The sequence below is a fragment of the Mus pahari genome, chromosome 20 (assembly GCF_900095145.1).
Source record: "Mus pahari chromosome 20, PAHARI_EIJ_v1.1, whole genome shotgun sequence".
NCBI classification, from domain to species: Eukaryota; Metazoa; Chordata; class Mammalia; order Rodentia; family Muridae; genus Mus; species Mus pahari.
The window spans coordinates 43,217,890-43,233,114 of NC_034609.1; the positions used below are offsets into that span (position 1 = coordinate 43,217,890).

General features: G+C 51.4%; 1 protein-coding gene across 2 annotated transcripts in view; it reads left to right on the forward strand.

Moving 5' to 3' along the window:
• Crispld2 (cysteine rich secretory protein LCCL domain containing 2) overlaps window positions 1-15,225 on the forward strand; it is a 59,555-nt gene that overhangs the window by 36,481 nt on the left and 7,849 nt on the right. For both annotated transcript variants that reach the window (XM_021220475.2, XM_021220474.2), the window contains exons 11-14: window positions 77-120; window positions 748-820; window positions 2,768-2,843; window positions 9,233-9,366. In XM_021220475.2, the coding sequence (XP_021076134.1) occupies window positions 77-120; window positions 748-820; window positions 2,768-2,843; window positions 9,233-9,366 (327 nt within the window). The remainder of the gene's footprint in view (window positions 1-76; window positions 121-747; window positions 821-2,767; window positions 2,844-9,232; window positions 9,367-15,225) is intronic.

Consider the following 15,225-nt stretch of genomic DNA (forward strand, 5'->3'; position numbering starts at 1 on the left):
TGTTTCAAGCAGGGCAGTGTGAGGCGTGTGGGTTGCTGGAAATATAGTATGTACTGATTCGTGTTTTCTTTTCCAGCAAATACAAGCCGTCTAGCTCCTTCACTGTGTCAAAAGTGACAGGTAAGCCGGCCAGGCCCCGAGGGAGCAGAAAGATGTGTGAGCCTGGGATTGCCCCAGAAATAAATTCCCCTTCCTTGGTCCCTTGCTTTATAGTTACCATTTCAGCCTGAGGCACTGTTCCCAGAAAGGCTCTGTGAGGGGGAGTCCTAAAGGTCACTTCTCTCACTGGTTTCTTAGTACATCTGGATTTGAACTTGGCTGCAAATGGCTGAGTCAGAGACACAGGATCATGGCTGCCATCTGAATACAGACATGGTCATTGTCTTCTCTTTAAAGGCGTTGATGGGCAGAGTCACTGTCCTGGCCAGGATAGATGCCAGGGAGATCCAGAAGGAAGCAGGAGCCACTAGGGTCCCTTGGCTTCTCCATGTCTAGATGCAAAACCACACCTAGGGTGGTCAAAGGTGGCAGAGCAGGGGGCAGGTTTCAAAAGCAAGCACTAGTGTTCAAAGGGAGCGCGTGAGAATCCCATGGAGAGTCCAAGGGAGATGCATATACCTGCAGACACACTGGGCTGTGGGCTGTCTGCGCTCTGCTGGTCTGTGAGTGTAGGCTCACAGCCTGAACAGTCTGTCCACAGCCCTGTGAGCTATGGCCTGACACTTTCTCTCTGTCTCCTGTCCTTAGAGATGGCCGTGGACTGCCATGCCACAGTCGCACAGCTGTGCCCCTTCGAGAAGCCAGCCACCCACTGCCCGAGGTAAGAGAGACCGAGCTTTTTCTCCTGTGGTGTCATCTTCTTGTGGGCCTGCCTGGGATCTGGCTCTGTCTGTGCCAGGCATGAGCAGAAGGCTCTGTGCTGAGCTGTACCCAAAAGTCAGGTTTTTTACACTAAGTTGGAGACATCTAATTCCCACCTTAAGTCCCCCTACCCCGGGTGAGTGACAGGTTAAGATCATTACCCGGGACCCTCCGCAGATACCAGGGCTTCAGGGGAGAGAGCTTTTCACGTGGGAGCCTCCCTACCCCAGCTTCCAGGAAAGTGACAGGAAGCAAGCATCTCCTATCTGAGCCTTGACTTGCCAGGAAAGGTCACTGTCCTAGTGACCCAGTTTCTAAAATTCCCAAAGCGCCCCTTGGAAGGGGACACAGAAATGCCCTCCTTCCTGGACTCAGGAGAACCTGGACATATCTGCTTGTTCTAAGTTGTTCCCCTGTCAGAGAAGGTGACCTCCGGCCAGAGCAAAACTCAGCCACACCGTAGCTGTGGTGTGGTGTGTGCCCCCAGCATCCTGAGCTAGACAGCCTTTACATACACACAACCACATTCATACTCACATACCACATACATACACATATACACACATAAACACATATACATATACCACACACATACACATATACACACACAAACACACATACCACACACACACACACACACACACATACCACACACATACGCACACAGACACTACCACATTCATACACACACACCACACACACACATACCACATACATATATATATGTATATACATATATATATATATATATATATATATACATATACACACATACCACATACATACACACTCTCACATATACACACATACACACACCACACACAGATAAACACACCCAACATAACACACACTTAAACATCACACACACATGTACACACCACACATATATAACACACACACACACACACACACACACACACACCACTCTTTCCCTGCCTGCTCCTTCCATTCCTCCTCAGGAGCTGCCTCAGCCCGCCCCATTGACTTCCTTCCTGTCAAGCATTCTGCCTGTATCTGGGCCAGGTGGCTTTCAGCCGCCATCTTGGCTTTGTGGTCCCTGGGCTCAGCCTGTGGTAAACTGTTCCAGACAGACACAAAGGGCCTTTTCTTAGTCAAAACTCATGCTTTTTCTGCCTGGCATGGGGCTTGCCAGCCACCTGGGGCCCTCCTATTTTTCAATCTGAGGAGCCCTCTTCAACCCTGGGGCCATTAGCTGGGCTGAGGCCATGGCTGCCATGGTAATCTGACCCTTTCTGCCTCGAGTTATCTGTGCCCTTCTTGGAACATTCTGAGTCACTGAGGTGAGGGCCCCCCACCCTTCCTCCCCACATAGGGAATTAGCCTTAAAACCCCTATTGACAATGACCTACCTTCTGCACCCAGCGCACACCCTGTCAACACCCAGGTAAGGGAGGTGCAACCCCGCAGTCCGCAGTCCGACATGCCTGTCCTGGGGCCCTGTTCCTTTGCTTTATTCCTCTGTGACCTTCTCGCTGGGATTTTTGAGTTCTACATGCATGGTTAAAGACAAGGATGTGTTTCCCACAGCCATCACGGGGGACAACCGCTTCCTTTCCTTCTTTGCTGGCCTTGATCCTGGGCCCTGTGTGTTTGAGACGTGCCCCAGCCTTGAGCTATGATTCCTAGGTCTCTGTCCCTTCTGCACACTAGCAAGATGGCTCAGTGCGTGAAGGCATTTCTTGCCAAGTCTTATAGCCTGAGTTCCATCCCCTGGACCCATGTGGTGAGAGAACCGATTCCTGCAGATTGCCCTCTGACCGCTACACACAAACCATGGTGTGTATAGTACACACACACACACACACACACACACACACACACACGTACACGTACACGTGTGAGCACATGCACATACACACATGCTATGATTGCCTCTCATTTCCAGAATCCAGTGTCCTGCGCGCTGTGGAGAGGAGCCATCCTATTGGGCCCCTGTGTATGGAACCAACATCTATGCTGACGTGAGTAACCTAACGTCCTCAGTGGCCACCTCAGAAACCCAGTCCCGAGGTATGGAAGCCATGACCTGAGCTCGTACCAGAGCCTGTGGCTATACTCAGCCAACCAGTTCCTGCAGCCATGGCCCCACTTCCCTCTGTCTGTCCATCTGTCCATCTGTCCGTCCATTCGTCTATCTGTCTGTCTTTGTGAATGGAAGCTCTAGCACGTCTCCTCTTACCTAGATGGCCTGTCCTGGTTTGAAGGTCTTTGTGTTTCACAGGTTTCATTTTCTCAGATGTTTCCTCGACGTCACCATTGTTAGGGTCTCTGTTGCCATTTTAAGCACAGTGGCCAAAAGCCATCGTGGAGGGAAGGGTTTATTTCAGCTTACAGCTCGCAGGTCATAGATCATCACTGAGGGAAACCAGGGCAGGGACTCAAGGCAGGAACCTGGAGGCAGGAACCGACTGCACACTGCTTGCCGGCTGCTTGCTTTCTCATAGAACTCAGGGCTACCTGCCCAGAAGCAGCACTGCGTGAGCCTAGGGTGAGCTGGGTCCTCCCTAGGGTGAGCTGGGTCCTCCCGCATCCATTACTGAATCTAGGACATGCCGTACAGACTTGCCTTACAGGCCAATCGGATGGAGGCATGCTCTCATTCGGAAGTCCATCTTCTCAGAGACCTCTAGCTTGCATCAAGTTGACCAAGAACTGGCCAGCAAGTTCTCTGCGTGCCTCTGTATCCCTTTCACAGGTGCGGATTGGTTAATCCGCTACTGTTTCTTTTTGCCTTGTAGTGTCCTCAGTTGTAAGCACGCAGAAAACCAAACAAAACCAAACAAAACCGTGCCCCGTAGTCCCTCCTTACTCAGATGTGAAGGCCCAGTTTTTGCTTTGTTGATTTTTTTTCAGAGCTCAGCCTGTTCCATCCAGGGCTTAGGGACGCAGTGACCCAGAAGGGGCAAACCCCTCCCCCACCCCGCTCCCCAGCTGCCCAAGCCCTGTTCCCCCCTCTCCCTCACAGCACACGCAAGCAATTCCTCTGAAGTCTTTTTGTCTTCCTGAGTGGAAATCCCAGAGCCAGCCAGACTTGTCCAGCCCACGGTATCTTCTAGCCCTACACCCTGCCCGCTGATCCGATCATGTCTCCAACTAACTGTGTCCCTTGTCCCTCACACTTTTCCGGTCCTCTGCAAACTGCTCTCTTCCCTTGCCGCCACCATCTTTGTTTCCATTCGCCTTCAATTGTCCCAGATTCCTGTAGGCGTGAAGTCATTTAGTTCCTTAAGGCCAAAGCAGCCTTCATGACTAAGCCTTTTTCCTTGTCTTTTTTTTTTTTTTTTCTTTATGAGGCAAGAAAAAGCCTTCTGGAAAGCTGTTCAACTGAAATTGAGTTTTGAAAGTTAAGAGTTTTTATGAAGAAGGAAAAATATGGTGAATTCATTGTTAGAGCTCACCTAATTGGAAGCCCTGAGTTCCATCCTCAGAACAAAAAAAGGGAAAGAAACAGAGAAAGCAAAACAAGACAAGCTCCAGACTGTGACTTTAAAATGCTTTCAGAATAATAGAATGGGCATAAACTATTTTAACTAGATACAAACCTTTTAAAAAGTTGCCAGTTACCCGATAAAACACAACTCAAATTTAAATGTACCTGTACCAAATGGAATAAAACATCTCTTCATGCAAGAGCACAAGAGATACACAGAAAAATGCAGATTTTTTTCATAAGAAGATATGAAAACCAAATCTGAATGCAACAAGTAACATAGCAACCGAACACATAAAGCAAAAAGTTAGAAGTCCAAAACAAGGTAGCTCTATGCCTTTCCCCTACCCGTGTGTGCCCACGTGTGCCCGGGTGTGCCCGCGTGTCCCCGGGTGTACCCGTGTATGATAGCAGCACTGCCTGGCTTTTTCTCGGCATCTGCTGTGTCTCGAGTTTTAGACAAATACCTTGTCTAGGATCCTTATGATTTTTGCAAAGGGAGAAAGTAGGGCTCAGAACAGTCCGCTCCAATGCCACAGCGAAAGCGTGGTGAAGCAAGATGAGTTTACTCCCCCCTCCTTCCTCTTATTCGGCCTTCTTTATGATTATCTATACCTGCTTGACAGGAGCAGGCATGCAGGTGTGTGAAGCCTTTAATGAAGGGATCTCCTTGAGCGAGCCTTGAAGTGGCAGGGCTGTCTGGGCCTGGCACACGGTAATGGGTCGGTATTTGTTGCACAAAAAGAAACTGCAGTTGTTGATGCTAAAAACCCTTCAAACAGAAGGTAGAAAGGAAGGAGAGAGGAGAAAATAGAGAGGGGGAGGGAGAGAGAAGAGAGAGAGAGAGAGACAGACAGACAGACAGACAGACAGACAGAGACAGGGAGACAGAGGCAGCCACAGGCAGGAGGACAGAACAAGAGTGTGCCTCCATCCCTAGGTTCTGCTGGCCTGTGTTTCTAGGTCACTTTGTATTCTGGGAAATGAGGCTGCCTCTTGGAAAATGTCTGTTTAGCTAAGAGATTTATTTTGGGAGTGTAGTCTCCAGACCTTTGAAGGGCCTCCGAGGGCCACGGATACAGCCATTTGCAGAGTGCCTGTCCTGGCTGCAGCCCTTTGTGGTGAGCTGCCGGCAGGATCGTCCGGGTGTGGCTGAGACACCAGAGCTGAGGTCAAGAGGCCCGAGCTGGCCCCAGGCAGGGGAATTACCCATGCGGATTTCTTTCCCCACTGAACCTCAGTTTCCTTGCCTCATCTGCCACTCAAACAAACTCCCATTGTGTGGGCATCAGGATGCCGGAGGGGAACAGTGTGTAGTTAAGCCTCCCAGCCCCTCCGCAGCTGTCCTGACCCAGCAGACTGGAGCAGAGTTGCAGAACCTGCATTTGAACATACTACCAGGGGACATGGGACGCTGGAGGTTGTATGTTGTTGCAGAAGGGCCTTGGAACTCAAGGACAGTCCTTCAGAGTTTGGGGTCCTGGAGATGGTGACAGTGAGTTCAGCAGTTGGTGGCCTTTGTCTATGGCAGTTGTTGTGAGACAAGTCATGTGCAGCCCTGAACCTTGCTTGGAAAAACACAGCTGCTGTCGCCCCTCACTGTCCCGGGCTGTGGGACCGTGGCTCTGGTGTCCTTGAGGGACTGTGGGCAGGTTGCTTAGCTCCTAACCCTCTATCTCCCATCTGAGAAGGATCGTTAATGACCAATGACCCCCCGTGATCTTGTGGGCTCATGATGTCAGAGTGAGTGACAGGCTGGGTACACCTCCAGTGCCACCTTTGCCTGTGGCACGGCACATTGAGCAGTGGGTACGGGATGCCCTGGGTCCCACAGCTGCCAAATGCCAGGGCTGGCCGGTAAACCTGTCAGATCAGAGGGCTTGTTAGAAATGGCCCTGAATTAACGTTGAACCAGTGTGAGCGGAGAGTGGACACCCTCTACGTGTGGCAGGACAGGCAGGGGAAGGATGCGTGTCTGTCTGTCAGTCGTCCGTGAGCATCACCAGACATGAGAGGTGAGAGCAGCCTGCCACGCATCCAGGAAATGTGGGCGTCATGGTATCTGGAATTCCTCAAGGGAGCGAATGAAGGACACAGCCACGGCCTCTTGGCTTCTGGAGAAGGCTCGCCTCTCATGGGGTGAATGTGCAACCCCAGGGGGACTCGGAAAATACTAGGAAGCCATTCCTGGCACTTGCCCCAGCGGAAACTGATGCTCTGCTTCTGGAAAATGCTAGTCCCTAGACAGGATGAACATATCTGAGGGTCAGATGCAATGACTGGCCAGTTGCCAGTCAGCACGCAATAAGCCGTTTGTGTCCACTCATAGTACGTACCTCCGAGAAGTGGTTTCTGGGGATTCTGAAACTGAGTAATGGTGTATTGTCACCAGCGTCCCCACCGGCCTTAGGGACAAATGCGGGTCTGTTGCTTGTTAACCTTTCACAGCACAGACCTCTTTGAGGATTGGAACTTGAGCATCCTTCTTCAAGGGAGGAAAATGAAGATGCTTCTCCATGACGACAGGGTGACTAGCCATGCTGCCATGCTCAGGATTGGAACCAGACCCTGCCAGTCACCGCCAGCCTGACAGGCCTCTCTGCCCAGGACCACTCGGGGACAAGGATCCCGTTTGCACCATCTGTTGCCTGGAGAAGACAAGATGCATCATCATGGTGTTCAAGACCAGGCCTTTGGTGTTTGAGCCTTGAGTGTGGGAGGCTGGAGTGGCTGCCGAGTTTTCCAGCCTTTGGAAAACATTCTAATGGCCCAGAGAGGGCAGGGCAAGTTTTCCTGAGACCATGCAGTGCTGATTTCTACCTAGATGGAGAGAGCACCCATAGACCAAAGAAAGAATGCCATCCAGGTTCAGCCTGGTGAACCAGTGAGTTTATTGGGGTTATGTATAGTCCTGTGGGTGACTCACAGGCCACCAGGGAGTCCCACGGATGGTATTTAGGTAGCTATACCAGTCAAGATGTCCCCTGGAGTGACTCAGGATTATACAGGAAGAAATACCACCCAGTCAATTAACTCTTTAACCTCTGGATAACCTCAAGAAGCAGGGGGTCTCTAAGGTTCCTGGGAGCCCCATCCGTTAATGCTGGAATGTCCATGGGCCGGATTATGTGAGGGTCTCATGTAATGATCGAAGCGGCTCTGACTGAAGAGAGCCATGGTCAATCAAAGCTGTAGGCAATGGCCACACATCTTCTCATGGAGTTTCATGTTTTTGGAGGATGGATGTCAACCTGCCTGAAGCAGGCTCTCTCAGTGGTGCCTCAGTCACAGCTCCGGGAGGCAGTACTCCAGGATGTGATCATGCAGTCACACATCCCTGGGGACATATAGCTGACTCTGCTCTTCAATGCAGAAAGAGGTCAAGCAAGAGAGCCAGTGCCCTGGATGGTACTAGTCTCCCCAGGCTACCCCCAGGGCACCCCCCAGGCCTTGGCTCCTGGCCTATTAATGCCAGCAATGGCCCAGGGAGTCTTATGTGTTCCAGCTCTGAGCCCTTCCCTGTTACAGGACACTGTGATGTCAGTGGGCCACTAGGATAAACCCGGTAATCTGCTACCCCGACATCCTTAACTTAATCCCATCTGCAAAACCCCTTCTGCCGTTCACAGGTCTGGGGATCAGGCTGTGGTCATCTCTGGGGACCATTGTTATGCTGACCCCGCCCTCACCCTGGCTTCCTTCAGTTGGCGTCCACAAATCTCAAGTGGCTTTGGCAAAGTGACTGACCCTGTGTGCCCAGCTCACTGGCCTGAGAAACGGGAATGATGGCTGCCACCCGCTTCGTTGGATCAAATGGGATAATAGGCCACAGCCAGGACTGAGATCCGGCCAGGGCTGGGATGTGCTCATACTGGGCAGGAGAATGATCCTCCCTATGCCAGTCAGCTCATCTCTGGGGTGTGCATCTGAGACCTACAGGAAGGAGGTGAAGGCATGTGTGCATCATCTTCACGAAAGGACTGCAGCTGGTCCCACAGCACAGCGGAGATGGAGACCATGATCTGGGGGTGCAGTTCTGGGGCAGGGCACTTGGCTAGTATGCGCGGGGCTTCGGGTTCCATCTCCAGCGCACAGGGAAGGGTGGAATCCACAGTCTAAGCCACAAGGCTGACCCTGCCCGAGACGAGCATAGTGGGCGTGGTCCGGGAGTGAGCTCTGTAGCTCTCTGCCTTAGATGGACTGATGTCTGATGACACCCCGGGCTGCGACCACTCTGGATGGTCCTGCTCCTAGGTGAAAAGTAACAGATGTGCCCTGCCCATCTTTTGTCCCACGAGCCTCGAACTTGACTCGAAGCGGCTCACCCGGCACCAGCATGGTATGCACTAGACAGCTGAGAGCATCCACCTGTGTCCACAATGCCCAGAGTCACTGCATACCAGCCACCGTAGCCTGCTTTCTCCTCCTGGGACATGATGTGTTCACTCCTACCTTGGGGCCTCTACACAGTCTCCTCCCACTGCCTAGACCGCTGCAACTGGACCGTCTCCATCCCTAGTCTGTCCTCTGATACTCTGGAGCAGTCCCTTCAGCCAGCTGCCAGCCACCTCATGACCTAGTTCATGATCCTAGATCTAGATCCTAGTTCTAGATCCCTCACAGATCTCCCTTGTGTGTGTGTTTGTGTATTTGTTTGTGTGTTCGTTAGCTCCCTCCACTCCATGGAAGCAAGGTCTTCATTAGGTCCCTGCTAAGTCCTCCGAGGGTCAGACACACAGTGCAACCACTCTGAAAGGTATTTGTGGGAGTAGAGTGGAGTTTAGGTGAGTGACAGAGCACACCCTCTGAGGGACATTCTGGAGCTGAGGTCGCTCACATAGGCTGTTTCCTGGGGTTGGCATGATCCGCAGCACCAGGACCCAGGTCCTGGCTCTGACACACAGCCTCCTGTCCCTGCAGACTTCCAGCATTTGTAAGGCCGCCGTGCACGCAGGTGTCATCGTCGACGAGGTTGGTGGCTATGCAGATGTGATGCCCGTGGACAAAAAGAAGAGCTACGTGGGCTCCCTCAGGAACGGGGTGCAGTCAGAGAGGTAGGGCTGGCCCTCGGGCCTGGCAGCTCCTTACTTTGCAAAGCTGGTTAGTTCTTCGTCACTACCATGTCCTGGCCAAGCCTTCGAGCCTCTCTCTGTTCATCCTTTTGCTTTCCAGGTTTTTCTTTTCTGTTTCTGATGCTTGCTTTGTGGAAAATGGAGAAATATTAGCTATTCCTGGATCCTAGCATCTGTCTGCTGTCCATTTCCTGGGGAAATGGCTGTGCTTTTTTTTTGTTGTTGTTTATTTTTTGGTGTGTAGGCTTCTACCTCTCATTCCTCATGTGTGCACATGTGTGTGCATGTGTGTATATGTCTATACCTGTGCGTGTATACATGTGTGTATATGCACACACATGTACATGCATACATGTGTATGAGTGTTCACATGTGTGCACGTGTGTATATGTCTACACATGTGCATGCATACATGCGTGTATGCATGTTGTATGTGTATGCATGAGTGTTCACGTGTGTGTGCACGTGTGTATATGTCTACGCATGTGCATGAATACATGTGTGTATATTGCACATGTGCATGCATACATATGTGTATATGCACACATGTGTACATGCATACATGTGTATGAGTGTGCACGTGTGTGTGCACATGTGTGCATTTATTCCATAAGACATAGGGAACCAAGTTCTACTTCCCCAACAGCTCTGAAAGCTGCATAGGTACTATAGAAGTGACCTCTGACAGTGTAGTCTTAAAAGCTGTACAGGGAATGCAGGACCCTGTAGACTTTCTTGATCTCTGCCTGCCTGTGATTTGGACGCCTGTCACCTCAGCCTGGTGGCTGGTTTCCCTAAGCTGTTTTTATCTCTGTGAATTGAGCACAGCAGGACCAAGGGACGGTGACACCCACCGACTCCTCCCTGTAGCTGCATCTGTGTTTGGTATTCCTGCCAGCTTCCCCAGTCTCATGGGACCGGAGACAAGTCATTGAGACAGGGCCTGGTGTTGACAGGCAGGAAGTAAGGGCCTTGCTGACAGCTCTGGGGTTGCTCTTATGCAATCACAGGGCTAACTTCCTACCCCTGCTGTGTCTTCTGGCTGTAGTTTGGGGCAGTGTCGGGTGCATGTGGCTCCAGGCCATCCCTACTTTGAGGCCTGAGTCACAGAGATAAGCACCCTTCTTGTGGGACATTGGCACATACTCCAGGTGTACTCTCAGATTCCCCAGCTGACCTCTGAGCTTTTAGCATAACTTTCTAGAATGTTCTTCAGGACAGCTTCTGGTCCTGGCCCCTAGGCTAATTTTGTTCATGTGACCCTATTCTGTGGAAATGAATTGCAAAGACCCATTTCCCATGTGGTTTCCTCCTGAGGGCATGCACTTCAGAGAAGGTCCTGCTTCCTCTACCCTCTAGCCTTGGTGAGGGATTATCAGGAGACCTTCCTAATGCAGATAGAGCTGAGGGCCTGGCTCACACTGATACAGCCCAGCTGCCATGGCCTTTCTTTCTCATGATTCTGGAGGCCGCAGAGGTATGAGCTTGTGAGGCAGTGGACGCTGCTTTCTTGTGTTGTCCGACATCTGAAGTCTGTCTCTCTCCCGAGCTGTGTGATGGGCCTAGTGAATCCTGTAAGTTTCAGGAGTTTCCTAAGCCTTGTGAGGCTCATTCCTCCCCCCCCCCAGGAGAGAAAGTTGTGATTGGGAATCAAAAGCTGCAGCAAAGCGGCTCCTATGAAGTGAATGACAGGGTCCAGCAATGCTGGCTGCTCTCTCCAGTTGTTCCAAACCCTGAAAAATGGGTCCTTTTTACAGGAGTAGCCTCCTCCACACCAGAGGCCCTCACGTTCCTGGCCACTGGATCCATCAAGGAGTGTGAAGCTGGACCTCTGTCCTGCGGTGTAGGCCTGGCCACCTGGTAGGGACAGACAGAAGTGAGACCCAGGCAAGAGCAGGTCACTGTTGTCAAAGTCCAGGAAGCTTGGACCCTCCTTGGCCACAAGGCTCCAGCAGAAATGATCGGGCACGGCAGACGTGTTTGCGTCTTCCTCCAGCATCCTTGGTGCTCGAAGTGATGTGATTGGGAGGTCTTGGTAGCCTGTCCCAGTGAACTGCAGGAACTGGTTTCAGATCCAGGAACTGCAGAGACCCTAGAGGGGCCTAGAGGGGTTAGAGATGATCCTAATGGTCATTAAGTTATAGGACATTCTGTGGCCAGTGTTTTCCAAATAGCGCTTTATTTCTAATTAAAATAATTTTTATTTATCTTTACATTTTGTGTGTGTGTGTGTGTGTGTGTGTGTGTGTGTGTGTGTGTATATATACTCGTGTTCCACAGCAACATGTAAAGGTCAGAGGGCAACTTGCAAGAGTCAGTTCTCTCCTCTACATGTGGGTCCCGGGGATGGAGCTCAGATGGTTAGGCTTGGCAACAAGCCCCTTTATCTGCTGAGCCATCCCACGGGCCCCTGTTATTTTCATTTTGTTCATTTGAGATAAGGTTGCATGTAAACCAGGATGGCCTCTGACTCACTGTGTAGCTGAGGTTGACCTTGAACTTCTAATCTTCCCACCCCGACTTCCCAAGTTCTAGGGTTATTAGGTCCATGGTGCCACTCCTCGCTTGGCAAACGGCATTTTAAGTCCTGAGTGGCACGGGGGGGGGGGTGCTGCCCACGCTGGCCGATGTGACAGCTTTGATTTCACAATGGTCTTCTTGGGGAAGGAGGTTTCCTGGAAGTTGTGAAAGGTGGGTGTGGGGCGTGAGTCTCCAGGACAGCCTGTTCTCTCCCAGATTTGCGGCTTACAAGGGGCTGGGCAGTATCCTCACAGAAGGCAGGCTCCGGTGTAGATGTCTGCCAGCCTCAGGCTCTTCCTAAACCAGGGAGGCGTGGCATTCCCTGTCACCTGCCCTGCACAGTAAACCATGGGCAGGGGGTGTGTTCAGACAGGCTTTTGCCTGGCTGTGGAACTGCTTAGTCAACAGTGTGAGCAACTCTGACCCGGACTGAGGAAGGGCTCCGGGAACAGAGATAATCTCCACCCTAAGGGTCAACAGACACACCGCAAGTGCCATGGGCCCCAGCAGCTCCAGCAGCCGCTGTAAAAAGCGTGGAGATGTTTGCTGCATTTGATTTCAAACCCAGGGCTTCGGATGTCCCTCAGGAGCGAGGGCTTGGGCAAACCTGGATTTTCAAAAGTACAAAACGAGGCTCAGAGAAAGAAAGGGAGACGAATGGGGTCTGCTTGGGGGTCGTCTTGGTTTGGTTTGGTTTGGATTTGGTTTTGTTTCCGTTTTCCCTGAGGCAGGATCTCATTATTGCATCTTAAAAAGCTCAGGCTAGCCCAGAGCTCGTGATCCTCCTGCCTCAGGCTATCAAGTGCAGATTCTGACAGGCTCTGTCAGTACTGGGGTGAGACTTGGTCCAGCAGGGCTGTACACACACATCTGTCTAGGGGGAGAGCTACATGTGTGTGCATAGAGACAGGAACAGCAGCATCCCCTATCCTTTCTCCCTCCCTTCCTCCCTCTTTCCCTCCCTCCCTCCTTCCTTTCCTACACTGACTCAAGCCCAGGGTCTCATCATCTAGACCAGCACTCTCATTCCGGATCCACATCTCCAGCCCCTCTTTCTTGCATTGTGTTTTTGGGACCGTTTCTCCCTTAGTATCACGGGCTGAACATGAATACACTTTGTAGCCAAGATAGGGCTTGGACCAAGGATCCCCCAGCCTCAGCCTCCTGAGTAGCTGGGAAGACCGGCCTGCACAGCAGACCCAACTTCAGCATCTCTTAGCAATGAGAAGGCAACCTTTTCCTTTCCAAGGCCAGAGTCAGGGACCTCTGTGTCCCAGGACTCCATGAATCCAGCTGCTAACCCGTGGAGGCACAGGTTGTGCTGCACCGGAAGTAGCTGGCCTCTCTCTCCAGGCAGTGCTGGAAGGTTCCAAATGGCAAGAGCTCTTCCTCTCAGACGCAAGCTCTGCTGGGCTGCCCCGCCCGCCCTGTGGAGGTCTGATTCCAAGGGTCTCTGCAGAGACCCAGGCCAGCTGTTCCCTGGCCTTCAAGAAGGCCTCCCTGCCCCTCTCCTCTCTGGTCCTTCGTAGAATTCGAGAGGCTTTTAAGAGGTACTAAAAGCTGGGCAGTGGTGGTACATGCCTTTAATCCCAGCACTCGGGAGGCAGAGGCAGGTGGATTTCTGAGTTCGAGGCCAGCCTGGACTACAGAGTGAGTTCCAGGACAGCCAGGGCTAAACAGAGAAACCCCGTCTTGAAAAAAACAAAAAAAAAAAAAAAGTAGTAAAAACAGTGTTTGTGTGTGTGTGTGTGTGTGTGTGTACTAGCGTATTTGTGTGTACCACAGTGTGTATGTCCATGCAGTTTGTGTACCATAGAGTATGTGTGTGTCCTTGGAGTTGTGTGTGTGTGTGTACTGTGGTATGTGTGTGTGTGTGTCCATGGATGTGTGTGTGTGTACTGTGGTGTGTGTGTGTGTGTGTGTGTGTGTGTGTGTGTGTGTGTGTGGTCAGAGGACAGATGTAGGGAGTCAGTTCTCTCCTTCCACCTTGTTGAGACAGAATCTGCTGAGCAGAGTACTCCAGACTTGCTGACCATGAGAATTCCTGTCGCTCTCTTCCATCTAGTTCTGGGGATCTGGGGAATACAGATGAGTTCCAGCACATTGGCTTCTTCCTTGGGTTCTGGGGATCAACTGCAGCTTCTCAGGCTGTGCAGCTAGCTCTGCCACCTGCTGAGCTACCTCCTGGGCCCTGGTAGTAATTATATATATATATATATATATATATATATATATATATATATATATATGTTTCAGACAGGGTCTCACTGTAATAGCTTTGGCTGATCTAGAACTCCCTGTGCAGACCAAGGTGGCCTCATAATCAGAAATCTGCCCACCTCTGCCTCCTGGGAGCTAGGATGAAAAGGGTACACCACCATGCCCAGTCCGCACTTGTTTTTGAGAGGGGACTGCACTGGCAGCAGGGGCGAGCACTCTGTGGATGTTTCACCATACTGCCTGGGTGGGTGGCTCGCGGCACTCTCTCACTGAGCACACACTGATTGCTTACCACGATGGTGTCATATCCGGCTACTTGAGGAACATCTCGGTGCAATCCCACACACTCCTAGCAGGTCCCTCAGGTAACTTCCTTTTAGCGAATGGCCACAGCTACTACCATGCCCGCTTCAAGTCTGCGCCCGTCTCCTGCAGAGCCCTTCCCGCCAATGGATTCCTGCTGTGCTGGGAACCAAAGCCACCTGCCAGTGCCCAGACACACCTCTCCTCCACACAGTGTCCTCCCCTGGCACAGCCCCACCACGCTTCCACCTCATGGTCTTTCCTTGTTTTGGAACATATGGAGGCCATTTCTACCCCAGGGCCTTGGCACTTGCTGACTTCTGACCCCGAGCTTTCTCAGCTCCCCGTGTGCTTGTGGCAGCTCCTTTCTGCTGTTTAAATCTGAAGGCAAGTGGTGCCCCCTGGCAGGCGTCCTTCTTCAACCTGACCCTACCCCCTGCAGACCCAGCCTGTCCGTTTCTTTCCTATGTCATTATATCATTTCCTTGCACATGCCTGTCTGGTGTAAGCTCCTTGAAGGCCAGAATCCACCTGTTTTGCGACCATCCCCCACAACACACTGAACCCAGAGCCTAGCTCATACTAGGTCTGCAGTGAACAGTAGTTGAATGACAAACAGTTGAGCCCAGCGAGTCATTTAGAACTAGCTGAGAGGCTTCACATACCTTTAAAAAAAACAAACAAATTCTTTTTTAATGTGTTTTTAAAAAAGATTTATTTATTATTATATATACGTACACTGTAGCTGTCTTCAGACACACCAGACTAGGACAACAGATCTCATTACAGGTGGTTGTA